Source organism: Scyliorhinus canicula, chromosome 4 (assembly GCF_902713615.1).
Source record: "Scyliorhinus canicula chromosome 4, sScyCan1.1, whole genome shotgun sequence".
Lineage (NCBI taxonomy): Eukaryota > Metazoa > Chordata > Chondrichthyes > Carcharhiniformes > Scyliorhinidae > Scyliorhinus > Scyliorhinus canicula.
Window position 1 is genome coordinate 204,600,660 of NC_052149.1, and position 27,193 is coordinate 204,627,852.

Consider the following 27,193-nt stretch of genomic DNA (forward strand, 5'->3'; position numbering starts at 1 on the left):
CTTGTAAAACAAAAAGCTGCGACCGTTTTTAAAAATAGCGACGTGGGAGGGGCCGGAGTCACAGAGAGAGGGAGCGAACCGGGCACCGGAATGGGCACCCGGGGGGGGGGACACTGGGTGGGAGAGAGGGCAGGATGGGGATGGGGGAGGGAGAGAGAGCAGGATGGAAGTGGGGGGGGGGGGTGGGAGACAGGGCACACTGGGTGAGAGGGCACACTTGAGATGGGGGTGGGTGTAAGAGGGCTGCATGGGGGTGGGAGGGAGAGGGCAGGATGGGGATGGGAGGAGGGAGAGGGCAGGATGGGGATGGGGGGGAAAAGAGGGCAGGATGGGGATGGGGGGGAAAGAGGGCAGGATGGGAGTGGGGGGTGGGAGACAGAGCACACTGGGCGACGAGGCACACTAGGTGTGGGGGGGGGGGGGAGAAAGAGAGAGAAGGGTGGGAGTGAGAGGGCAGGATTGGGGGGGGGGGGGGGGGCTGGGCCACTGATCCGGGCAGAGAGGGGGAGCAGCCCCGCCGAGAGGCCGGTGTGTTTGGGGCGGAGGTGAGGGAGCTGTGGGGCTGCCTGTCGCTCGGCAGCGCGGCCCCAGGATGAGGCGCCCCCTGGCCCGGGACAAACCCAAAACAATTCAGCACCGAGGCTTCGCTCACCACAACCTGCAGGCAGCTTACCCACTCTAAATCCCGCCTCACAAAGCCCACTGCAGCGTCACCGCTTCAAACAAACCCCGCCAACAGCGCGCTTCTGGGGAGGGATGGAGAGACCCTCACACTGAGACCCTCACACTGAGACTCCCACCAAATAAATAAATAGCGGCCGTACTGCGCATGCACGCTGATGATATAGTGCAGGTGTTATTATACCTCATTCATCATTCATTCACCAACACAAAAAAAATCTGATTACTATCTCATTTATTGTTTGTGGGACCACGCTAGGCGAAACGTTGACCAACAAAACCGGGACTACTCTTGGCTTTGAAACACTTTGGAAGGTGCTGCATCATTAAAATCCTTCCTATCTATCTGCAGACATGAAAAACTTCCAAACTGCAGGTGAGTAACTAGAGTGCGGAACATGAAAAAAAACTGAGCTTCAGCCATTGGTGCCCTCACACCTCACCTCGAGATCTTTTTCACTCTTGGGTAGGCAATATATCTCATGAACAGTCCGATTCCTCACCTTTAATTCAATATTGAAACCAATGACATTATTTACACTCAATTCCGAATGCTCACAGTTTAATAGTTCTGTTAAGCCTAATTTTGTCAAACATTCTGCAATTCCAAAGACGTGGGCCGGGATTCTCCAATCTTGCGGCCACGTTCTGATGCTGGCGTGAAAAGCGGCGCTAGCCACTCCGGCGTCAACGGGCCTTAAGTGGCGGATATCCACTCCTTCCTAGGGGGCTAGTACGGTGTTGCAGTGTTGTCCGCAGCTCCGGTGCCCAGAAGCCGGCATGCCACGGCCGGCACGAGTTCGCGTATGTGTGTGGGTTCCCGGCTCCGCACCGGCCGGAGGGCAATATTGCGGAGCCCAACAGGGACATAGGCCCTGCCAGCCCCGGCAGCTTCCCATGGTCTGCATCATCATTCAATGGATCAATTAACGTTGAATAGCGTTGCCAGCCTTACTCTGCCAAGCACCGGGAAGCTCGCGGCAGTTCCCGCTCGCTACCACACTCAGAAATCCTTCCAGAGAATCGCGCCCTGTGTCCTCTGGTTCTAGAGTTACCAGTCAGGCACAAACATCCCACCCAAATCTACCAAGTCAGGCTCAATTTTCAATTAGATCACCTCTCATTCTTTGAAACTCAAAAGAATACAGGCCCAGTTTCCTCAATCTCTCCTCATAATGCCATTCTGCCATCCCTGAACCTCCATTTCACTGTCTCCTATTCTAAAGTAATCCAAAGTGCTTCCCAGCGAATGGAACATCCCAAAATCATTATTGTAATCTTATTTGCAATTCTTGATCATTGATCGGTGGCGAATTATTCAGAGAGATATTATCACCATCATCAAGTACTTAAGCAAGTATATGAAATTTGATCAGTTTCCATTTGTCTCAAACGGTCTCATTGGTAACCTCAGTAAACGTTTAAAAAATGTTGTCCCTTTACTCCCCGATTTCATGAATGGCTATTAAGCTTCAAAAATAAAAAAGCATAAGTATTTAATACTTAACATTTCAAAACAACTGAAAGAGATGGAACGATTTGATACTTGGTCTTGAAAATAAATCATTCACCAGGTTACATTGATCTTGGAAATATCATCTCATCTCCAGATTTGCTTTTGAGAATGATTTAAACAGCATAATTTGTCATATAAATAAGTCTCTGAATGGGAGCAGTCCTGTGTGTAGTAACCATCAGCACAATAGTTGGGCAGAATAGCCCGTTTCTGTGAAGCACATTTTATTTAATAATGGAAACACTGGTCACATCACAAGCCTGGTTCCCTGGAGTGACAATACGCTGTAACAAATGCAAAAAGATGTTAGCATGACCAATGCTTTGCTGCTAAAAATTCATGGTCTAGAACAATGGTCCAGTGATTGCAAGACAAGGTTATCCTGTTCACAGTTTGAGCACATAGTGAGTGCTCTTTTGGTCTATGAATATCGAGCACTTGCTGCTACAGAAACTGAATTTGGAACAGCAGAACTGAAAATTAATGGTTACTGGTCTACAGAGCAAGTCTGTTGGATGCATTCATCCCTTCTCTTTACGACGTAAATACAATTCTGGAGACTGTATCCGTTAAGGACAGGCTATCCCCGAGTAGCAAAGTTCACTTTCTCAAGGGAGGAGGAAGGGTTGTGAGGCCAGTTAAATTAGGTAGGAAATGCCAACTGGATGCAATGCTGATTGCATTTCCATTGTTGGAAAAAACTATTCTCTGCCCCACTCCTGAGAAGGTCTGTTCCATGCACCTGTTTGGCTAAGTGATGTCAGGTCTCTTTTCTTCATGATCTTAGAAAGCTATTGCAATTTGCGGGTTAACTTTTGGATCAACCATCGACAGAACTTTTGCCAATATCATCGAGGTAAGGAATTCAAGTGTGTAAAGAACAGTGGGCACAAAAATCACATTACACTAATACTGGAGAAAACTATTTCCCACACTATCTATTCTATGGTTGCAAAATATGTAAAACATAAGGAATTAGAATTGTAGACCATTTTTCCACTTCAAGCTGGCTCTGCAATTCACTTGATCAAAGCTCAATTCCACCTTCCTGCATCATTCCCATATTTCTCGATTCCCTTAATATCCAAAATAAGAGGGCAAAGTCTATGTGCCCTCAGCCTCTAGGTAGAAAAATCCAAAGATTCACAATCATTTGAATGAAGACATTTCTCATGTCAATCCTAAATAGCTGATCTCTTATTCTGAGACTGTGACCTGGAGTTTGAGACTTTCAGGAAACCGAAACACCCTCCCAGCATCTACCTGCCAAGACTTTTAAAGTATTTTATCTACGTTTCACAGAATCTACAGTACAGAAGGAGGCCATTCGGCCCATCAAGTCCACACTGGCCCTTGGAAAGAGCAACCTACTTAAGCTCCACCCTACCAGTAACCCCACCTAACATTTTATTCACTAAGGTACAATTTAGTATCTCCAATCCACCTAACCTGCACATCTTTGGATTGTGGGAGGAAACCGGAGCACCCGGAGGAAACCCACGCAGACATGGGGAGAAAGTGCAAACTCCAAACAGTCACCCGAGGCCAGAATTGAACCCGGGACCCTGGAGCTATGAGGCAGCAATGCTAACCACTATGCAACCCCTATTAGATCACCTTTCAGTCTTCTGAACTCTAGGCTATTTAGGAGGTAGTCTACTCAACATCTCCCTGTAGGTCAATCTCCTTGTCCTAGGAAATAGCCCAATGAACTTCAGTTGCACTCCCTCGAGAAAGTATAACCATTCGTAGATAGGGAGTGAGTCAAAACCTGCACTCCGTACTCTAGCTGTGGTCTCAGTTGCATTAAGACTTATTTATTCATATTCCAATCTGTTTAAGGCAAATATACCATTTACTTTCCCAACCACTTGAAGAGCCTGCATGTTGACTCTCTGGATTGTCAGCTTCTGGCTACTGTTGAGTGAAGAGTCAAAAGTTATGCTCCTTTTCACCAACACCTTTATTTCCCTTGAACACACTCTATACAAAACTCTATCATCACACCACCTCACATGCCCAAGATCCACCTGCAACCCCTTTATATATCAGTGTCAATTATTGGATACTAACATCAATGAGACATATAATTGGAATGTCTCTTAACCCATTCCTGAACAGTCTCCCCTTCCTTGGAGAAAAAAAAATAATTTGGTAAATATTGGTCTCCCCCGAAAAAACAAAATTACAAGAAAACACACACAATTCCCGCCCCTTTTAAAAAAAAAAGTCACAGAAATAGATGCCCTTCAATAATAACATCCAATAGTTCATGTGAACTAGCCCCTCTTTTTGTAAAACAACCGGACAATTAATAGCAAAAACAATTAAAGGCATCAACTGTAGCTATCTCCCCTCTCTCCAACATCTGCTTCAAACCTGCGATGTCTATCCTTAACCTTTTCTCATTCACTTTTTGCACATTGCATTTTCCCACAGGATTTATTGTCAATGTGACACTCAATGGGTATGTTCCCCAAATCCACTAATCCCAAAATGTCTGTCAATATCCGAGATATATAAAAAGCCATATCCACCGTCTCTACAAGGCTTAACATCTCAGCGGCCAAAGTGCTTTTGACCACTCTCCTTATTTTCTTTGTTTCCCACACAAGAGGGTAACATTTACCATTGTTCCCCAAAAGGAAAATTATAAAACCTCCTACGCGTGAGACCTCATCACATAAATTTGCATCGGACGCATCACTATAATCTATGAGTTTTAAGTGCCCAAGATCACCAAACTGGGAACCTCAAAACACACTCCTGCATTTTTAGTTTGAACAACGCTTCATTTGCTCTCATTAGGTCTTCCACTTTAGGATCATTCATTGTTGTACTCAACTGTAAGACATCAAAACTAATGTCCGGTCTAGTCTGTCTACCTAACCAATTTAGTTGCCCAATTAAACTACGCAGTTGCTCTTTTTCCATCTTTGAAACCAGTGCATCTTTTAGTGAAACCCGACCACGACTAATTGCTATTGGGCTGCTGCTCTCTAAATAAGATTGCTTGCGTAAAGTTGCACCTAACTGAGTCTGTCCAATTTCAAGTCCAATATATTTAAATGCACCGGAAGCCTGACTTCCAACCCGGAATTCTTTCCTCAATCCAGAGTTTACAAGAGCTTCAAAATCACTAGTCCCACCCCACAAAAAATCATCGACATGCATCATAAAGATGCCAGAAAGATTTCCATTATAGTGTCAGTAAAACATTACTGGATCCGCTTTCAACTGGCAACAGCCTAACTTTAACAAAACTGACCTTACCGAGAAACACCAGACTCTAGACGCATCATTTAATCCACATACACATTTGTTCAACTTCCAGAGTACCTCTTCAATGTATGCTGCTTCTTTAGAAGGACAGAGAAACATGGCTCTCTGATGCTGATGCCCCTGCCAAAAGGCAGCTTTTATATCTACAGATTTGCATTCCCATGCCTTTGTAGCTAATAGAGCCAAGAAGATCTTTAAAATAACGTTTCCTGCTGTAGGTGAATCTATCCTTAAAATCCTTAAGTTTTCTTCAAATCCCCTTGCAGAAAGTCTGGCATTTGCCTTATAAGTTTCACCTGGAAGAACCTTTTCCATGCAAATCCATCTGTGGGAAAGAGCTCTTTGCCCCCTATCCGGTACTTCCGTGTATACCCCAAATTCATTCCAACTATACAGTTCTTGCTGTTTGGCATCTTTGATAACTTTTTCATCTAATTTATTGGAAGCCACTAAAATCTCACATGCACATGGGCTTCTACTCCTAGTAGTATGTGTAGTCTTACACATGTTCCGAGACCTTGACAAACTACGTCCCCTATCTCACCTGGTATCTTGTTCTGTACTCGCTACAGCTTCATCTTTCCCTTCTGCTGTGGGATGTCCTTTCAATAGTTCTCGACCTTTTCCTGATAACCTGTTCACTATCCGATGTACTATCTGAACTGGCATTGCGATTCTGTGCCTTCCATTTTTGAACTTTATGTCCCCAATCCATTGTCTTGACACCCTCCCCTGAATGAACATTCAACCTGTGTTTATACTTTCTAGTCACCTTCCCTACTCTACTAATAACAGTTGCATCATTCCATTGACTAGACCCTTCAGACGTATGTCACTTTTGAACCAACTTTTGGCAGTTTTCCTTTCGGAAAAATGGCCTGTTCTAATTCATCACAAGTATTGTGTTCCTCTACAGAAACCCTGTCTAGACCAGTTAACTGAGCCTCAGTGCTGTAACACATGCGTACCTGATGACCCTGGTTCCTCATCATATCCGTCTGCTCTGTCTAACTTTGAAAATTTGTAATCTGTACCCATGATCCTTGATGGATGTACCATCATGTTGCAAAACAATTGTTTTGCCATCTATGCCTATGATCTTTCCTGGGCCTTTTCATTCATTACAATTGTCTCTCTTATAGAATACTATGTTTCCTTGCTGAAAAACGGTGTTTCATGGCCGTACATTATGCCTCAAAGCTCTGAATTCTTTCAGAGACTTTGGCTTCCAAAAAAGCTTTTCTACTGCTATGTAATGCATTTAAATGCTCAGCAAAGGCAGAGATAATTGTCATCCCTTCCCAAGTTGGAGGCAGGCCCTCCAAAATGGACAGAAATTTAGGATTTCTACCTAACACTAGGGACTATAGCCCCCAACCATCTACATAGAATTCTTTGCATGTACCACCCATGATACGGCAGAATTTAATTTGCAATTTGATCTATCTGCCAAAGTTTTTCTGAGTATGTCATCTATTACAGCATAGAATCATAGAATTTACAGTTCAGGAGGAGGCCATTCGGCCCATCGAGTCTGCATCGGCTCTTGGAAAGAGCACCCTACCCAAGGTCAACACCTCCACCCTATCCCCATAACCCAGTAATCCCACCCAACACTAAGGGCAATTTTGGACACTTAAGGGCAATTTATCATGGCCAATCCACCTAACCTGCCATCTTTGGCATGGTTTCTTTCACAACACACAACATTCCTAAAATGGGCTTTCCGCAGCCATATTCATAACTGTGATATTCACGTTTTCACAAATATCCCTAAACTCATCATTGGCAAATTCCCCTCCATTGTCTGCAAGGAATTTTGCCAGTGGACCCATTCCCCTGTCCATTTTTCCACGATCTGATCCAGAATTACTCTTTTCTTCACTTCGTACGATGGTTGATTGACTAAATCTGGTTACCAAATCTACAAAATGCAAAATAAATATATTGTTAGCTTTATCCCAGATCTTAAGGTCCATGGCCACAATAGAACATAGAAAATAGAACAGTACAGCACAGAACAGGCCCTTCGGCCCTCATGTTGTGCCGAGCCATGATCACCCTACTCAAACCCACGTATCCACCCTATACCCGTAACCCAACAACTCGGGCCCACCCGTAACCTTAACCTTACTTTTATTAGGACACTACGGGCAATTTAGCATGGCCAATCCACCTAACCCGCACATCTTTGGACTGTGGGAGGAAACCGGAGCACCTGGAGGAAACCCACGCACACAGGGGGAGGACGTGCAGACTCCACACAGACAGTGACCCAGCCGGGAATCGAACCTGGGGCCCTGGAGCTGTGAAGCATTTATGCTAACCACCATGCTACCCTGCTGCCCAATGTCGTTAAAATCCCTGGCCAAAAGTAGGGTTACTATCGGTTGTGATGGTGTCCTTCTGTACTTCCTACAAACCTCACAGCGACCCCTAACCTGTTCTATCAGCTTAGTATAGTCTTCCTCCCTTACCCCTGCATCCTTTAATAATTTTTTCAGCCTCTGAGGAGACAGATGCGCAAATTGCCTATGCAGTTTTAATACAACAATCTTTCTTTTTTTTTATTAAATTTAGCGTACCCAATTAATTTTTTTCCAATTAAGGGGCAATTTTGCATGGTCAATCTACCTACCCTGCACATCTTTTGGGTTGTGGGGGTGAAACCCACGCAAATACGGGGAGAATGTGCAAACTCCACATGGACAGTGACCCAGACCAGGATCAATGCAACAATCTTTTTATCAGATAAAGTCCCATTTCCAGCTGCCAATAACACATCCTTAACAACTGCACCTGAAATATTATTTGCCAGTAATGGAATAAAATAGTGTCCCGACTGTGTAAATTGTAAGTCTACCGTCTTTCCAAAAACTGTTGCCTTATCCTGTTCCATATCCAGTTTCATGTGTGCTTTCTTCATCGATGGTCTGCTCAGAAGCAAAAGTATCTCACTTAATACAACATCAGTGCTCATGAAATGATTCACTCTGGCAATATTGCAAGGGACCACCACTCTTTTCAGCGACTTCAGAGTATCATCCCCAAACCTGAAGCTTGTGGAATTTCAAATTCCTTAACCTTGTTATGATTTTTAGCATCAAAGAGTCCAGGTAACATTTTAACCAGTCAATTCCACACACTGTAGATGTGCAGCCACTGTCCAATACAGTGCAATTGAAGGATTCTGCATCAACACTCTCATTACTGGAGTAAAACTGCTCGTCGATAGGACAATGCCTTCTATCTGGTCACTAGCTTTTTCCTCTTCCGACTCTGCCATGTCATGTGTTGCTTCAAACACTATTATAAGGTGTTGGACATTTGAAAGCATAATGGTATTGAGAGTCACACCGAAAACATTAATTTATCATACCACGGGCAGTTCTGGGGTTCATTTTCCTATTACCATTCTCCATGTCCCTCCTCCTCTCCATGTCCCTCCTCCTCTCCATGTCCCTCCTCCTCTCATAAGTTTTAAATGGGTTTCTGTCCTCAATTTACAGGTTCGGATCTCCTTCCATGCTATCGTAACCTGTTTGTAGCCATATGATCTCGCCATCCTGTCAGTAGTGTATCTTCCATAGTCTGCTTTATTGCTGACTGACCCATTTGTGTTATAAGAGCCATAGGAATTGAATGTTTCACAGTGGTTAGCAGTGTTGCCTACAGCGCTGAGGATCCAGGTTCGAATCTCAGCCCTGGGTCACTATCCGTGTGGAGTTTGCACATTCTCCCCGTTGTGGGTTTGGTCCCCACAACCCAAAAGATGTGCAGGGTAGGTGGATTAGCGACTCTAAATTGCCCCTTAATTGGAAAAAATAATTGGGTACCCTAAATTTAGATTTAAAAAAGGAATTGAATGTTTCCCCATAAACATCTTTATGGCTTCTATCATCTGATCGAATAAGGTATTATCTGCAAACTTAACTCCTGTCAAAACTAGGAGCCTAACAATATCAGTCCAAAGATGTGCAGGTGGATTGGCCATGCTAAATTGCCCTTAGTGTCCAAAATTGCACTTAGTGTTGGGTGGGGTTACTGGGTTATGGGGATAGGGTGGTGGTGCGCGGTTGGGTCAGGTGCTCTTTCCAAGAGCTGGTGCAGACTCGATGGGCCGAATGGCCTCCTTCTGCACTGTGAATTCTATGAATATTGGTCACTCTAGCACAGTCCAATAACGTAAATGCCAACATGGGCTGTGGAAATTCCAGGTGGTGTTTGTGCAGCCTTTTGCGTAGTCTACCAAGTTCCATTATATAGTCCTCAATAGAGATATCCGCTGTTTTCCAGAATGTATCAAATTCTGACCAGGCTTCAATAGAATATCCAGACCGTCGGCCGAATCTAACTCTTCCAATTCCAGTTCAGAAAACACTGCGCTTCGGATTTTACTCTCATAATGTTAGAGAAAGAGCCAATGCCATACCTGGTTTCCTCTTTTCCAAGGAAAGTCCACATAACCTGAGTCCACATAACAACTGCGCTTCTCCATTGGTCGTACGATCCCTTTTCAGAAAATAATGGCGGATAGTCATATCCGGACACCTTTATTCTCAGTTCAGCTAAATTAATTTTTTTTTCTCTTCTCACTCACTCCTTGGTTGATGCAGTATTTTTTTTCTCTCTTCTGGAAAAGTTGTAGCTTTCAACCCTTTACATTTGCACAGCAACCGTCCTCTGCTACCACTGTCAGCTTCTGGCTGCTGTTGAGTAAAGAGTCAAGAGTTCTGCTCCTTTTCACAAACACCTTGATTTTCTTTGAACACACTGTACAAAACTCTATCACCACATCACATGCCACAAGAGCCACCTGCAACCCCTCTACATAATCAGTGTCAATTATTGGATATTTAATTGGAATGTCTCTTAACCCATTCCTTAACATGGATGTGCACATAGATCTCTCTGAATACAAACATTTTCCAGTCTCTGACCATTTAAAAAATATTCTGCTTTTCCATTTTTGCTACCAAAGTGAATAACTTACACTTGCCCACATAAAATTCCACCCATCATGTTCTTATCTGGTCACTTAACTGGTCTGCAGCACTCGACAGTTTATTTGTTCCCTTGTCATAGCTTACATTGTGGATAGCACAACTGCTTTACAGCTCCAAGGTCCCAGGTTCGATTCCGGCTTGGGTCACTGTCTGTGCGGAGTCTGCACGTTCTCCCCGTGTCTGCGTGGGTTTCCTCCGGGTGCTCCGGTTTCCTCCCACAGTCCAAAGATGTGCAGGTTAGGTGGATTGGCCATGATAAATTGCCCTTAGTGTCCAAAATTGCCCCTAGTGTCGGGTGGGGTTGCTGGGTTATGGGGATAGGGTGGAGGTGTTGACCTTGGGTAGGGTGCTCTTTCCAAGAGCCGGTGCGGACTCGATGGGCCGAATGGCCTCCTTCTGCACTGTAAATTCTATGATTTCCCACCTCTATATTGTCAGCGAAGTTTGCTACATTACACTACATGACAAGGCAGCAGAAGGAATAAATATTTCTAATTGCATAACAAATGAAAATCTAAATTACCATGTGAAGAAACATTCATACTTGGTTTCTCCAGATGGCCAGTTGCCCTTTTTTGCCAATATAACCAGGAGATATGGCAGAAGTCTGTTGGTTCTGCATTGCTAAATGTATTTAAGATTGAGATTGATTTTAGTTATTATGGGAATTCGTGGATGTGGGGACCAGGTGGGAAAGTGGAGTTAAGGCAGAAGATCAACTATTATTGCACTGAATGGCTGAACAGATTAGAGGGGTCAAGTGGTCACAATTTTAAGGTCATGGCAATTACATCTCTCAAACCACCAGTTGACAGAGATCATGACATGGAATTTGCTGGAAAAGTGTATTCGACCAGAAAACGGCGATAAGTTGAATCATTGCGCATCCTGATCCGACAGTGGTACATGTTGAAGGACTCATAAGAATACAGCACAGCAAGAACAATGGCCATTGGCTACGCCATTTCTGAACTGCCGATGTCAGACCATCTCAAGCGAGCAAAGCATAACTGTACGAATTGAAATACTTTTCCAGAGTTAAATATCCAAGGATATACACGAGCCAAATAATCACCAATCTGTAGGGAATTGCAGAAGTCCAGTGAGTAACCAGGCAGCTAGGATATACTGGAGATATACCTCTTTTGCTCCCAAATAGGATGACTGAATCATTATACTCACAACAACTCTAGGTTGTCTTCTTAAAAAGACAAAGCACTTAATATTTGCAAAGGGATCAATCATCATCTTTAACTACAGGTTGACTAGTTCAGCTATCTGAATACAGAAGTCTTAATTTATGTTTATTTTATTCCATATAATTGCCAGCAAGTATGAAACTAACTCAAGTCAGTGCCTTTTCCAATTTGTTAAAAGTTCTTCAACGAAACACTGCCACAAGTGGCAGCAGTGATCAAAGCAGCATTAATACAGCAACAAAAACAGATCAGCAGGTCTGACAGCATAATATAGCAAGTTGGACATTGCCAGTAATTGAAATGGGAAAGGACTATGAAGAGCAGAACAATGGTGAAAATATTCTTGTTTTCTCTTTTGAGCTGAGCGCAAAGCAGTGCACAAATTTTGAAGCGGTACAAGTAATGACTGGAGTTACTTAAGCCACAATATCCTGGAAAATGTATGTTGTAGTAGATAAACTGAAATTACAGTGGATCTTTTGAACAGTATTCTCTGCCCCATCACCCAGACTCTCTTCTTGGCTATTAAAAACAGTCTGCCATGAACCAATATAGTCATTACTGTCATTGTGTCCAAATGTTCCTGCTTCGGAGCCTCGCAACGGCTTCCAATGGTCATTAATTCACTCTGGTGGCATGGCTTGCTTCGAGCACAATGTTTTTAAACTGCACAAAAGATGGCTGAAAAATGATTGGTGAAAAATGATTGGTGTAAAATTCAATTTGTGCTTAAAATTCTGACAAGTTTTGTGCCGGTCCCACCAATATCAGGGGATTTCATGCCAGACAAAAAGAAGGAAATGCCAGGTTACACTATTTTATCATAGGAAATGAAAATCAGGTAACAACAAAAAAAAGTCTGTCACATTTTTATTGATGATTAATGTGCTTTCATTAGGTCACCATCTAAAAATGTATAATCATGGCCATTTGGGAATAATTAATCAGGCTGTAATTTCCCCAAAGGGTGCAAATTATATCATGCGCCGCAAGAGCAAAGCAAGGGTGGTTTGGGGATGAGCCCGGAGGTTACATTTAAAAAAACTTATCTATCTTTATAACACCAAGTTAAAAAAGTGTTCTATATTCACAACAGAAACTGACTATATGATTCGTAGGGAAACACATGGGAATTAGTTGGAATATTTCTTTAAAATCTTCATTCATGGGTTGTGGGCAGCATAGGCTAGGCCTGCACTTACTGTCCACCCCAAATTGCCCATGAGAAGTTGGCAGCATGCTGCATTCTTCAACCACTGCAGTTCACGTGTTGCAGGAACAACCACAGTGCTGTAAGGGAGTTCTCGGATTGTGACCCAGTGACAGTGAAAAAACAGCAATATAGTTCCAAGTCAAGATGCCGTGCGGCTTAAAGGTGAACTTTCAGGTGGAGGTGTTCCCATGCATCTACGGCCATTTATGTGTTAAGAGGTTGCAGCTTTGAAAGATGCTCTCAAAGGAGCTTTAGCGAGCTGATGCACAGCACCTTGTAGGTGATACACACTGCTGGCACTTTCCGTCAGTGGTGGAGGAAAGGAATTTTGAAGGTGGTGGATAGGGTGCCAATCAAGCAGTCTGCTTTGTCCAAGATGGTATTGGACTTTGAGTGCTGTTGGAGCAGCACTCATCCAGGCAAGTCAAAAGTATTCAATCATACCCCTGACTTGTGCCTTGCAGGTGGTGCACAGGCTTTGGAGAATCAGGTTACTCTCTGCAAACTTCCCAGCCTGAGACGTGCTATTGTAGCCATAATTCAGTTTCTGATCAATGGTAACCCCCAGGGTGTTGAGTGGAGGATTCTGTGATGGTAACACCTTTGAATAGAAAGGGGAGATGATTAGATTGTCTCTTGTTGGAGATGACCATTGCTTGGTACTTGTGTTGTACAAATGCTTTTTGTCACTTGTCAGTCCAAGCCCTAATATTGACCAGGTCTTGCTGCATTTGGAAATGGACTGCTTTAGTGTCTGACCATAGTCTTTGAACATCCCAACTTCTGATGTTAAGATGGAGAGATGATGAGTCAACAAAGCCCTAATAATAATCTTTATTAGTGTCACAAGTAGGCTTACATTAACACTGCAATGAAGCTACTGTGAAAATCCCGTAGTTGACACAATACAGCACCTATTGGGGTACACTGAGGGAGAACTCAGAATGCCCAACTCACCCAAAAGCACGTCTTTCAGGACTCGTGGGAGGAATCTAGAGCACCCGGAGGAAACCCACGCAGACACGGGGAGAATTGTACAGCGATGCTAAATTGCCCCTTAGGTATCCACACAAAGGTTAAGTGAGGTTACAGGGATAGGGTGGAGTTGTGTCCTTAAGTAGGGTGCTCTTGCCAAGGGCCGGTACAGACTCGATGGGCCGAATGACCTCCTCCTGCACTGTAAAATCTATGATTCTGTGTGTTCATTTGCTCTAGCTTCCTATTTCTGTACTCGCTAGCATGTGGCCCTGGGAGTAAACCTGTGATTACTGCCCATGAAGTCCAGCTTTTTAAATCTCTTTCCTAGCTCTGTCAAATCTGGTTTCAGAACCACATCCTTTTTTCTACCTGTGTCGTTACTACCAATGTGGACCGTGAACTTTGGCTGTTCACCATTCTCCATTAGGGTGTCCTGCAGCTACATGATGCTTGCCATCCTGGAGTCAAGTCACAGACGCAGAAATGCCTGCTATTCCACAAACTATTGACTCTTCCATTTTTCTTCTCCGCCTCCTGTGCAACTGAACCACCCTTGGTGCTACAGACTTGGCTCTGGTTGCATTCCTCTAAAGAACATTGCCCTCATCAGTACCCTGGGTCATTCTGCAGGGTCTGCACATTCTCCCAGTGTTTGCGTGGGTTTCCTCCGGGTGCTCTGGTTTTCGCCCACGAGTCCCAAAAGACGTTGGATGAATTGGACATTCTGAATTCTCCCTCAGTGTACCTGAACAGGAGCCGGAGTGTGGCAGCTAGGGGGTTTTCACAGTAACTTCATTGCAGTGTTAAATGTAAGCCTACTTGTGACACTAATAAATATTATTATTATTAAAAAGGGGTCAATATCCTGGGGGCATTGGTTTAAGATAATGGGTAGCAGTTTTAGAGGGGATCTGAGGAAAACCTTTTCCACCCAGAGGTTGGTGGGAATCTGGAAGTCACTGCCTGAAAGGATGTTTGAGGCAGGAACCGTTGCAACATTTAAGAAGTATTTTGATGAGCACTTGAAACACCATAGCATAGAAGGCTACGGACCAAGTGCTGGACCATGGCATTAGAATAGAGAGGTGCTTGATGGCCAGCACAGACATGATGGGCCGAAGAGCCTCTTTCTGTGCTGCATGGCTCTGACTATGAATTCCAAAACCTGGAGCTTAAGTTTCTACAGCTAACGATACCTCAGTGACATCAAGGACATGGGAAGCATGCACAGTCTCCCCACACTTTTTTTTTTGCAAATCTGCATATTAGAGCGAGACAGTTAGTCTCACTCTAATGTGCAGATTCCCAAGGTACCTGAGGCTTTGGGATTCACCCTCTTCGCCTCAAGAGATCTCAGGCGAGCATTGTTCAGCACTGTTCTCCATAAACGAGGACCACGTGGATTAGCACTCATGGGGATCTCACTGGGCATCGGAGGCATCCTGCTGCATGCCCTTAGGGAAGGGTGATATCCTGGCACTGCTGTTGCCACCTGGGCACCCAAGCATTGCTAGCCTGGTGTTCAGGTGGCACTGCCAGCTGGCATGGGCAGTGCAGGTTAGCGGTGCTGAGCTGGCATTATTTGCATGTAATCAGGCCATGCGTGCTCTGTGTGGACGTTGGGGGATGGAGGTTTCCTTGCACATGTTTGACCTGATGTCATGAGACTTCTTACAGTCCAGATCAATGATGAGTCCTCCCGGGGCAACTCCCTCCAGACTATATACTACTGTGGCCATCTCTGGTGGCTGTGTCCTGTTGGTGGCACAGGATGGTGATGGTAGTGTCTGGGACATTGTCTGCAAGGTATGATTCCGTGAGTATGACGACGTCAGGCTTTTCTTTACTAGTCTCTGGGACAGCAAGGGGGTTATGATTGCGCTGTATAAAATGCTCGTCAGTACTCTTGGCCACAGCTCGAGTACTGTGGTCAGTTCTGGTTGCCACACGATAGGAGGGATGTGACTGAACTAGGAAGGATACACAGTAAGAAGTCTTACAACACCAGGTTAAAGTCCAACAGGTTTGTTTCAAACACTAGCTTTCGGAGCTAGTGTTTGAAACAAACCTGTTGGGCTTTAACCTGGTGTTGTAAGACTTCTTACTGTGCTCACCCCAGTCCAACGGCGGCGTCTCTACATCATAGGAAGGATGCAGTAGAGATTCACCAGGATATTGCCAGGGCAGGAATGTTCCAGATGTGAAGACGAGACTGGTTAGGCTGGGGTTGTTCTTCTTTAGAGCAGGAGAGGCTGGGGTAAAAATTAAGGTGTACAAAATTATGAAGGACTTAGGTAGGGTAGAAAGTGAGACATTTTTCCCCTTAGTTGAGAGGCCAATAACCAGGGGGTATAGATTTAAGGTAATAGGCAGGAGATTTGAGGAAATCTTTTTCATCCAGAGGGTGGTGGGAATCTGGAACTCTCTGCCTGAAAGGGAATCCTCGCAACATTTAAGAAGTATTCAGCTGAAGACTTGAAACGCCATAGCATACAAGGCTACAGACCAAGTTCTGGAAAATGGGATTAGAGTAGAGGTGCTTGATGGCCAGCACATAGATGATGGGCCAAAGGGCCTTTTCTGGCTGTAAAACAATGACTCTATGATGTGCTCTCCTGATTCTGGCACAAGCCTAAAAGTTAGTAAAAAGAACTTTGCAGGTTTGACAGGGTTGGGTTTGCCATTGTAGTTTCCAGTGCTTAGGTTAGGTCAATGCCAGGTGATCCATGTGGTTTTATTATTCCTTTTAGACTTCATAAAAAGGAGAACTGAATGGTTTGCTAGTGCTTTTAAGAATCAATGATGTTGTTGTGGGCCTGAAGTCACATGTAGGCCAGACCAGCTGAGGATGGGAGAATATCTTCCCTAAAGGACATTAGTGAACCAGATGGGTTTTGTGACAATCAACACATTAGACTCTAACTTTAATTCTAGATTTGTTAAATTCTACCTGCTGTCATGGTGGGATTTGAACCCATGTCCCCAGAGCATTAAACCAGCAACATTAACACTATACCACTGCCTCTCCTTCATATTCTAAAAGATATATTAAGGACATGAGCAGACATACATACCAGGCTATCAGATAGTAAAACAGCTCATTCAAGAAGAATGCTCATGTCCAGATTTGGTGAAAAACATTATCTCCGCCAATAAAGTTGCAATAATGACAGTCTACATAAATGCTGATAAATCAACAAAGTTAATAAAAATTAATACATATATAATCACAATACTGTAGCTTTAAAATTGAGAATTGATAAAATAAAATGCATTTCTACAATTACAATTCACAGCGAAACACCACCAGTGTGGTTCACACTAGCCCCATTTCCAGCCATTAATGTATCACAGAATACTACAGTGCAGAAGAGGCCCTTCGGCACATCGAGTCTGCACTGACGCATGAAGGACCCTGACCCGTCCACCTAATCCACTACTACACAATTTAAACATTCAAAACACTGCATGATCTGTTCTCGCACTCCAACAACACCAATGTGAAATGTACTGCTGAGCAAAATAAGATTCCTGAGGAAATACATCACTGCAATTGTATCATCTGGCGTGTAGAATTGTGGTTAGTCTTGGCTTTTGGGGGTGAGGGAGATGAGAAGGAGGTTAAAACAAAGAGGAACAGCAAGGTAAATTTAAAAAAATCAAAATCTCATGTATCAGCAAAGCAGTAATGGCAATAAAAACAGAAAATTCTAGCAACACCGAGTCAGTCAGGCAGCATCTATGGAGAGAAACCAAATTACCAACTCAGGTCGATGATCTTGCATCTGTTTGATAAAAACGTAATGACCCAAAACGTTAGTTCTGCTGCTCTCTCAATAGATATTGCCGAGTTAGTGTTTCAGGTCAGTGACTTATCAGAACAGATGAACAGACATCAACCTGAATCAGTAATTTGCTTTCTCTCTCCACAGATGCTGCCTGTCCTTTCAGTGTTCCCAGCATTTTCTCATTTTAATTTTAGATCTTCAGCATCTTAAGTATTTTGCTTTTGTGTATTAAAGCAGCAATGCTCCCTTTAACTAGGCAAAGATCCTGACCTTTATTGTAAAAGGAAAAAGTTGCTAATTTACAGCAAAACAATTCAAGGTACTGATCCATAGTTTGTTAAAGTTTTTGTTTCCTTAGATTATGGTACAAAAGGTACACTGTAGACTCTTTCCATACTGGCTTTTACATTTCTGCCACACAAGGAAGGAATCAACAGATCCCTCGCAGACCTTCCAACCAGTTCATAATAGCATACACCAATAGATTCAAAAACAGCTTCTTCCACGCTGTTACCAGACTCCTGAATGGCCCTCTTATGGACTGAACTGATCTTTCTATGCATCTTCTCTACAGATGCAGCACTATATACTGTATACTTCACCCATTGTCTATGTTTATGTATTTTCATTTATTGTATGTTCTATATTTTCTTGTATGGAGAAACCTGCCGAGACTGTATACAGAACAATACTTTTCACTGCACCTCGGTACACGTGACAATAAATCTAAATCTAGCAGAGACAGGAACATGTCAGGAGTCGGTTAGAAAAAATTCAGGTGGAACATTTATACCAAAGTATAACCTCGCTTTCTAATATTTTCAAAACTGTGTCATCGATATTCCCAATCACAACAAGATATTCTCATTTCCACACATTAATAACTCCAATTGACATCAAAGATTAGTATACAGATTGAAAAAAATCTTACAAACGCAAAGTGGCAAATATTCCAAATAACTGTTAATAAGCAATAACAAAATAGTTTAAGTTCATGAAAATGCCATATTTCAAAAGACTAGATATTTCACTCTCAAAACTATAAAGTTATTTGAAGTCAAGAGTACAATATTTAAATAATAGTTTTATGTAGCTCATTTTCTGTTTCCTCGTTGCTGTCAGTGTGGAGTTGTCACATTCTCCCAGTGTTTGCTTGGGTCTCGCCCACACAACCCAAAGATGTGCATGCTAGGTGGATTGGCAATGATAAATTCCCCCTTAATTGGAAAAAAAATTAGTACTCTTAAATTTATTTATAAAAATAAAAATAAAGCAATGGTAATGGGTTGAAGAGTTCTGGAAAACAGGCAGGTCGGTCGGGGGGGGGGGGGGGGGGGTTGAGGCCAGGATAAGATCAGCCATGATTGAATGGCAGAGCCGACTCAAATGTGGTGGCACAGTAGCACAGTGGTTAGGACTGTTGCTTCACAGCTCCAGGGTCCCATGTTTGATTCCTGCTTGAGTCACTGTCTTGTGTGGGGTCTGCATGTTCTCCATGCGTTTCCTCCAGGTGCTCTGGTTTCCTCCCACAAGTCCCGAAAGATGTCCTATTGGATAATTTGGACATTCCGAATTCTCCCTCCGTGTACCCGAACAGGTGCCAGAATGTGGCAACTAGGGGTTTTCACAGTAACTTCATTGCTGTGTTAATGTAAGCCTACTTGTGACAAAAGATTATTATGGGCCAAATGGCCTAATTCTGCTCCTATATCTTATGAACCAGGTAGTTGGTTACCTTGCAAAAAAGGCAAACTCATTTGCATCAGAAGTGAATCACATCAATCCTTCTCTTGCATTACCTTTTTGGAATAAATGTTTGTAAACACTTGGGGAGGAAAACTTTAATTTTATGACATTCTAGCAAACATTGTTCAAGTTCAACAATTTAAAGAAAGCTAAATTATATTTGAAACAATTGGCTGTGCAATGTACATTTGGGGTGAAATATCAAGCTTATTGAAATTAACATGAACATACATCCATAGGGTCACTAAATAGTATTCATAAGTGTTCATGAATGGGAACGAGAGGTGATGACATTTCTCTCAAAACAAAAATACGGAGAATAAGGGTCAATTGTAACTTTTCAACAACTACACTAGCCGAGACCTACTAAAATCAGTACAAGTAGAAGATTTAATTTAGGCCCCTTTTGTTTGCATAGTATCCATCATGAGAAAAATAAATTGGGGAGAAACATTTGTCATTTTTTACATTAATTCCCATCTCCATTTACTCTCTCAACAAGTCATTTTGTGAAAGTTCTCTTCTATTAACTGGGCCCTTCTGACTTAAGGCTAGGTGTAAAATGCGCATCTGAAAACATTACTTAATTCAAATGCACAGTTCTGGTACATTCCCACTTTAAATAGCTAATTTTTCACTTTGCTACAACATTAATAAACATCATGTTTATTATCCATTTCATTTGTTAGTATTTACATTCGATCCCATAAGATTGTTTATACTCTCCACTCCATGCAACTCCATTTAATCATCTACTTTCAGTATGATGCAGCTTGAAAAAGGAAATTAGCAGTAAGCCAAGATATATCTTGGACATGCCATATCGGTGCATCATCAGGGGGAAAAACGTCAACCAAAAAAACTGTTCGATATAAAAGCTGCATTATTTTGAAGATGTTCATTTTTAGAAGGAACAATTCTGTAACAGATCATACATCCGAAACCACACCGACCCTCAATATCGTGAATATTTTAATGTAAAGAGGCTTCAAAAAGGCTGATGTCAAACCAATGTCAGTGTTTTTCGCATTTATTTTTACTTGGAATTCAAGGCGTTTTCCCCCCTTTGATTTCCAGCCAAGTCTTTATCTCAATAATTGTCACAAGATGAAAAAGCACGTGTAGGTCCACCCAACCACTCAGAACGACACGTACAAAGACGTTCTTTCCCCAAAATAAGGCAAAGAACAACAGACGCGCAACGAAGCAGTTCTCAGAATAAGCACTATTACAGCCTGTGCACGTACGAAACTCAAAAAGATACAAGAATCGCGCAATTCAGCGCTGGAACACACTTCCGTAATTTGGATACAGTGTATCTGCGAGCTCTGCGCTACACTCTTTCACTCACTGTATCAATTCAACTATCGATACTCTTTGGTATAATTCTTCAGTAACAGGAGAAAGGATCAAAACGCGTAAACGCAGTTCCTACCTGAAAGCATTGTCTATCTTCGAACCTTTGGGGGAAATTAAACCATTCCGCTTATTAAAGAGTTTCTGAAATAAAGTCGGTGGCATTTTGTTTCCTATGGGTGTGAGAATTGGAGTGCAAATCACCACCCCATCGAGCTTCACTGTCATATGACTGAGACTGGCTCAGTGCCGCGGCTTCAGGGAAACTCCGAACGATTTATTTCATTGGCCCTCTGTCCACAGACCTGCTCTGTACCGAAAGTACTTATTGGCTGCTTCGTGTCGTGAAACCACATGCTTGGTGGTTTTTTTTCAATGTTTTGGTTTTTTTGAGGAGAGTGTACAATGTGTGCAAGGAGCTGATCTTCCAATCCCACAGTACATACTTTTCAACTTCTTAGCATCATTAACGACTCACATATAAGCATGCACGAGGAATACAGCAATTATTCCAGTGTACTATTTTCGAACCGTATAAAAATGATCAAAACACGATGTTAAACGCATTAATTTCACAGAGATGACGGGATTGGTTATGTGCCGCTTTGTGTGAAGCCCGAGTTTTATCACGAAATGGGGCTGGCGCTGGGAGAAGCACTGCGGCAGCAATTTTCAAAATTAACCCGAGGAAACATTTCAACGTATAGAATTTTACAACACTAAAGGATAATACCCAAAGCTAACAGTTATTCACTTTATCATCTTTCCATATAGTTTCTAAAAACTAAAAACATTTAACTAATAATGTAATAATCTTTATTGGCTCAAGCAGGCTTACATTAACGCTGCAATTAAGTTACTGTGAATGTTTTTTGAAAGTTATTTTATGTTCATTTCTGTTTTTCACGAGTTGTTTCAGGTTCTAACAATTCTCTATTCTTTTCGTGATCTTAAAATTTACTCCAGTTACTAATGTATACAAAATACCCCTCATGAAACCTGGCATGAAAAAGGAAAGAAACCGGACAGACCACCCATCATCGACCTAGGCACTGGAATCAACAGCAAACCCAGCCCTGTCAACCCTCCAAACATCTGGGGCATGTCACAAAAGTCAAGCAACAACTTGACATAATCATACTGACAGAATCATACCCTACAGGTAACACCCAGACACCACTATCACCATTTCTGGGTATGTCCTGTCCCACCATACAACAGGTACAATGGTACACAGTCAGGAGGGAGTTGACCTGGAAGTCCTCAACATCAACGAAGGAAACCACCTGCTGACCACCACATACCATCTGCCATCAGCTGATGAATTAGAGCTCCTCCATGTTGAACACCACTTGGAGGAAACACTGAGGGCGGCAAGGGCACAGAATGTATTTTGGATGGGGGACTTCAATGTCCATCACCAAGAATGGCTGGGTAGTACCACCACAGATTGAGCAGGCCATGTCCTAAAGGACATAACTACTCGACTGGGTCTGCGAAAGGTGGTGAGGAAAGCAACAAGAGGGAAAACATACTAAACCTCATCATCGTCAACCTGCCTGCTGCAGATGCATCTGTCCAGAACAGTATTGGTAGGTGTAATAAGTCCACAGAGGCAGAAGTCACTTCACTAGAATTCCTTTTAGAAGATAGAACATAGAAAAATACAGCACAGAACAGGCCCTTCGGCCCACGATGTTATGCCGAACTTTTGTCCAAGATTAAGAACAAATTAATCTACACCCCATCATTTTACCGTAATCCATTTATTTGCAAATCCAACAGCCGAACAACCAGGTGCATTCAACTTGCTGTCTACACTGGGAGCACAGAGGATCTGCAACTCCCTGTTATATACGAGAAAGGAGTTCCCTGATAGGGCCACTAATCAGGGAACTCATATTCTAATTGGCCAATCTCAAAAGCCTAAGTCATTACATTCCTACCCCCCAAAGTCCTGTGGTCCTCGTGACTCACGGGTCTCCTGCTTTGTTTCTGTGCCGGGTCCGGATCCTCCACTTCGGCCTCCGACCTAAGAGAGGTAGAACGGCTAGGCGCCCATCTATTCTGATGAGAGCGCCTGAGGGGCAGTTTGCCCCATCCTCTGGCGGCAAGGGGACATCCGCCACATAATCCATGGTGTCCATATTCGAGTCCAATGTCCTCACCAGTGGTGCCGGAGGGGCGTGAATAGTTTGTCGGGGAGGACTCTCCATGGCCCTCGGTATGCTGTTCTGAGTCAGCTCCGGGGGTGGAAACGAATCTGAAGCCCGCACCTGGTCCAGCTGTTTCTTTATTATATGTTTTCCCACACGTATCTCATATGACACAGGTCCTGCCCTGGCTTTGACCGTTCTTGCTACGCATGTGGGGCCATTTGCATAATTTCTGACCCATACCTTTTGACCCATGTTGAACTGCCTTTCTCGGCGAGTGTTGTCAATGCTCCTGCATTGGGCCTCTTGGTGTCGTTTTACTCTTCCAGCTACATTTGGGAATAGTAGACTCAGCCTGGTTCAGAGTTGGCTGCCCAGGAGCAGCTCCGCCGGTGCTATTCCCGTTGTGGCGTGTGGGGTTGCCCTATAGTTGAATAGCCAGCGCGACAGTTTAGTGTCTAATGACTGTTTTTTCAACCCGACTTTTAGGATCTGGACGGCTCTCTCCGCCAATCCATTTGATGCCGGGTGGTATGGTGCCGTCCTTATGTGCCGAATGCCATTTGCTTCATGGCCGGGATTTCAAGTGTTGACACTGGCGTAAACACTGGAGTGGTGCACGCCGGAATCAACGGGCCAGCACGGCGCCAGAGCGCTGTGCGGGCGCTGAAAGGTGGCCCTGATCTGCCGGTGCGGGTCAGCGCAGGCGCCTAGTGGCCGTCTCCGTGTTAGCGCATGTGCGTGGTGGCTGTCTCCACGCCGGCTCCGGAGCAACATGGCAGATACCTAAAGCGGGCCCGCGCAAAAGGAGGTAGGCCCCCTCAAGATTGCGGGAGCCGCCAATCGGTAGCCCCTAGTCTCGGGCCTGAATGTTGTGGAGGCCCCCCGGAGTCTGATCCCCGCCCTCCCACCAGGATGACCACCGTGGCCGCGGGTCCGAACTCCCACCGAGTCGTACCAGGTTGGAACCACGCCGGCAGGACTCGGTGGAAATTGGGCCGGTCGACCGCCGAGAATCGCCGCAGGGGCCTCTTTAAGCGGCGTTTAACCGCCGCCGCATCAACTGTGTGGGCACGATTGGCGCCGATTCTCCGGTCGCCGTAGAATCGTGTCCCGGCTTGGGAGTGTCGTGGCGGGAATTTCCCGCATCATCGGCGATCCTCCGACCCGGCGTGGAATTTTGTGAACTCCTGGCTGGTGAAAACCAATCCATTATCTGAAACTAAAACCAACCTCCGGTATAACATACGTGTTGCAAACGAGGTACAATGCTTTTCGATGGTTGCTTTTTGATGGTTGCTGTTGTATTTGCGGAGTTCATTTTGTAGACATCCAGCCATTTGGAATGGGGCCTACTATCACAAAAAACATTTAACCCATAAACGGGCCTGCAAAATCGACATGAAGTCACGACCGTGGTCTACTCAGCCATTCCCATGGGTGCAGCCGGGGCTGCCGGTGGCACCTTCTGCCCTTGTTGGCATTGTTGGCACCGACCTACCAATGCATCTATATCTGTGTCCAGGTCCGGCCACCAGACAGAGCTCCTGGCCAGCATCTTCATTTTTGAGTCTCCAGGATGCCCATGATGTAGTTCAGCCAGTATGGCTCGACGGCCTTGACTTGAAACTATTACTCAAGCTTCCCATAGCAGTATCCCATCTTCCACAGTGATCTGCTCTCTTCTGCTCCAATAGGGGTGGAATTCCGCCTGGACCAGTCTTTCCATCATTTTTGCTAAAACCAGGTCCCTTTGTGTCCACAAACGAATGCTTTGTGTGGCCACTGGAAGGGTGTTCAGGAAATGTAGTGTCACCACTGTTTCTTCTATTCTGGGTACCAATGACAGGGTGTCTGGTAATAACGGCCTGCTTAGTGCATCGGCGTTTGCCACCCGGGTTCCCGGCCAATGCTCCAGTTGATATTGGTACGCTGCCAGACGTAGGGCCCAGCGTTGGATCGGGGCCGAAGCTATTTGTGGCACGGCTTTGACTTCTTTCAGCAAGCCCAACAATGAGCTTGTGGTCGGTGATTATCGTGAATTTCCGCCCATACAAGTACTGGTGAAATTTCTTCACCGTGAAGATCACAGCCAGTCCTTTTTCAATTTGGGTGTACTTTCGCTCTGCTGCTACTAACGTCCTGGAAGCAAGAGTGGGCTAAACCCAGTACTATTTTTTTCAGCTCTCCGAGAGCATTGGAAATCGGGACATTGATACGTGTAAAATTGCTATCATGTAGCTCAAGGATCTTCCAAGTGGGTAAACATTCTTTATCCCTGGCAATTAAGAATTATGGAAGAGTATTCTAGTAATCATTCATTTTTTTGGTGTAATATTCCTGTCCGTTTTGCCCTCTGTGTGCCAAAGCTGCACCAACGCCATATGGAGACGCGTCGCAAATGAGCACCAACTCTTTCGTAGTTGTAGTTTGCCGAGACGTTTTCTGAGGGTGACTGTTGTTCTTCTTGAAAGCCCTGTCTTGGCAGGTGGACCACTCCCAGGATGGCCCCTTTTTTACTAATTGGTGTAGGGAGTCCAGGGTGGAAGCCCTGTTCTGCATGAACTTTCCTTTGTACGTTATCAGTCCTAAAAATGATCTTAACTCCTGGATTGTGGTGAGGGCCGGGGCATCTTTAATCGTCCTCACCCGATCCACCAAAGGGTGTATCCCTGACTAGTCAACCTTGTACCCCAGATAAGTTACTTGAGGGGAGAAAAACACATCTCTCCCTATTTAGGCGCACGCCTGCTGCTGAAAACCTCCTAAGGACTTCCTCCAGGTTTTGCAGGTGCTCTGTCCTTGTTTTTCCCGTAATGAGGACGTTGTCAAGGTAAATGGCGACTTGTGGCAACCCTTGTAATATATTCTCCATTGTCATCTGGAATATCGCACAGGCTGACGATACCCCGAAGGATAATCTTGTATACTGAGAAAGGCCCTTCAGGGTGTTTATCGTTGAGAATTTTTGCGACTCTTCGTCCTGCTTACTCTCAATATGTGGGGCTGCTAATGAGCAGGTTCCTTTGGGTCATTCCGTTTTCCTCGTCGCCACTGTAATAAGTCCACGGAAGCAGAAGACCCTTCACTAGAATTCCTTTTATTTACAAAACTAACAGCCGAACAACCAGGTGCATTCAGCTTGCTGTCTACACTGGGAGTGCAGAGGATCTGCCACACCCTGTTATGTACAGAGAAAGGGGTTTCCTGATTGGGCCATTAATCAGGGAACTCGTAATCTAATTGGCCAATCTCAAAGGCCTGGCCTAAGTCATTACTGTCTGAGTGATCACTGCACAGTTCTTGTGGAGACAAAGTCCCACATTCATATTGAGGACACTGCCCATCATGTTGTGTGGCACTACCATCATGCTAAATGGGATAGATTCAGAACAGATCTGGCAAGTCTGGGCATCCATGAGGCGCTGTGTACTATCAGCAGCCGCAGAATTGTTCTCAGCCACAATCTGTAACCTCATGGCCCGCATATCCTCCGCTCTTACCATTACCACCAAGCCAGGGGATCAACCCTGATTCAATGAAGATTGCAGGAGGACATGCCAGGAGCAGCATCTGGCATACTGAAAAATGAGGTGTCAACCCAGTGAAGCTGTAACACAGGACTACTTGCATGCCAAACAACATAGGCAGCAAATGAAAGACAAGAGCTAAGCGATCCCACAACCAACGGGTCAAGAATGGTGGTGAACAATTAAACAACTCACTGGAGGTGGAGGCTCTACAAATATCCCCATCCTCATTGATGGAGGAGACCAGCACATCTGCGCAAAAGACAAGGCTGTGGCATTCGCAATAATCTTTAGCCAGCAGTGCTAAATAGATGATCCATCGCGATCTCCTCCAGAGGTCCCCAGTATCACGGATGCCATCTTCAGCTAATTTGATGTACCCCACGTGATATGAAAAAATGAATAAAGGCACTGGATACTGCAAAGGCTATGGGCCCTGACAATATTCCTGCAATAGTATTGAAGCCATATGCTCCAGAACTTGCTGCACCCCAAGCCAAGCTGGTCCAGTACAGCTACAACACTGGCATCTCCCTGGCAATGTGGAAAATTGCTCAGGTATGTCCTGTGCTCAAAACGCAGGGCACAACCAACCCAGTCAATTACCACCCTATCAGTCTACTCTCAATCATTAGTAAAGTGATGGAAGGGGGTCATCAGCAGTTCCATCAGGCGGTACTTATTTAGCAATAAAATGCTCACTGACACTCAGTTTGGATTCTGGCTGGGTTATTCAGTTCCT

General features: G+C 44.2%; 1 protein-coding gene across 2 annotated transcripts in view; it reads right to left on the reverse strand.

The window, feature by feature from the left end:
* fnip1 (folliculin interacting protein 1) overlaps positions 1 to 21,012 on the reverse strand; it is a 151,283-nt gene extending 130,271 nt beyond the window's left edge. For both annotated transcript variants that reach the window (XM_038795933.1, XM_038795932.1), the window contains exon 1: positions 20,845 to 21,012. In XM_038795933.1, coding sequence (XP_038651861.1) covers positions 20,845 to 20,993 — 149 coding nt within the window. In that variant the 5' untranslated portion in view covers positions 20,994 to 21,012. The remainder of the gene's footprint in view (positions 1 to 20,844) is intronic.
* Positions 21,013 to 27,193: the final 6,181 nt, after the last annotated feature.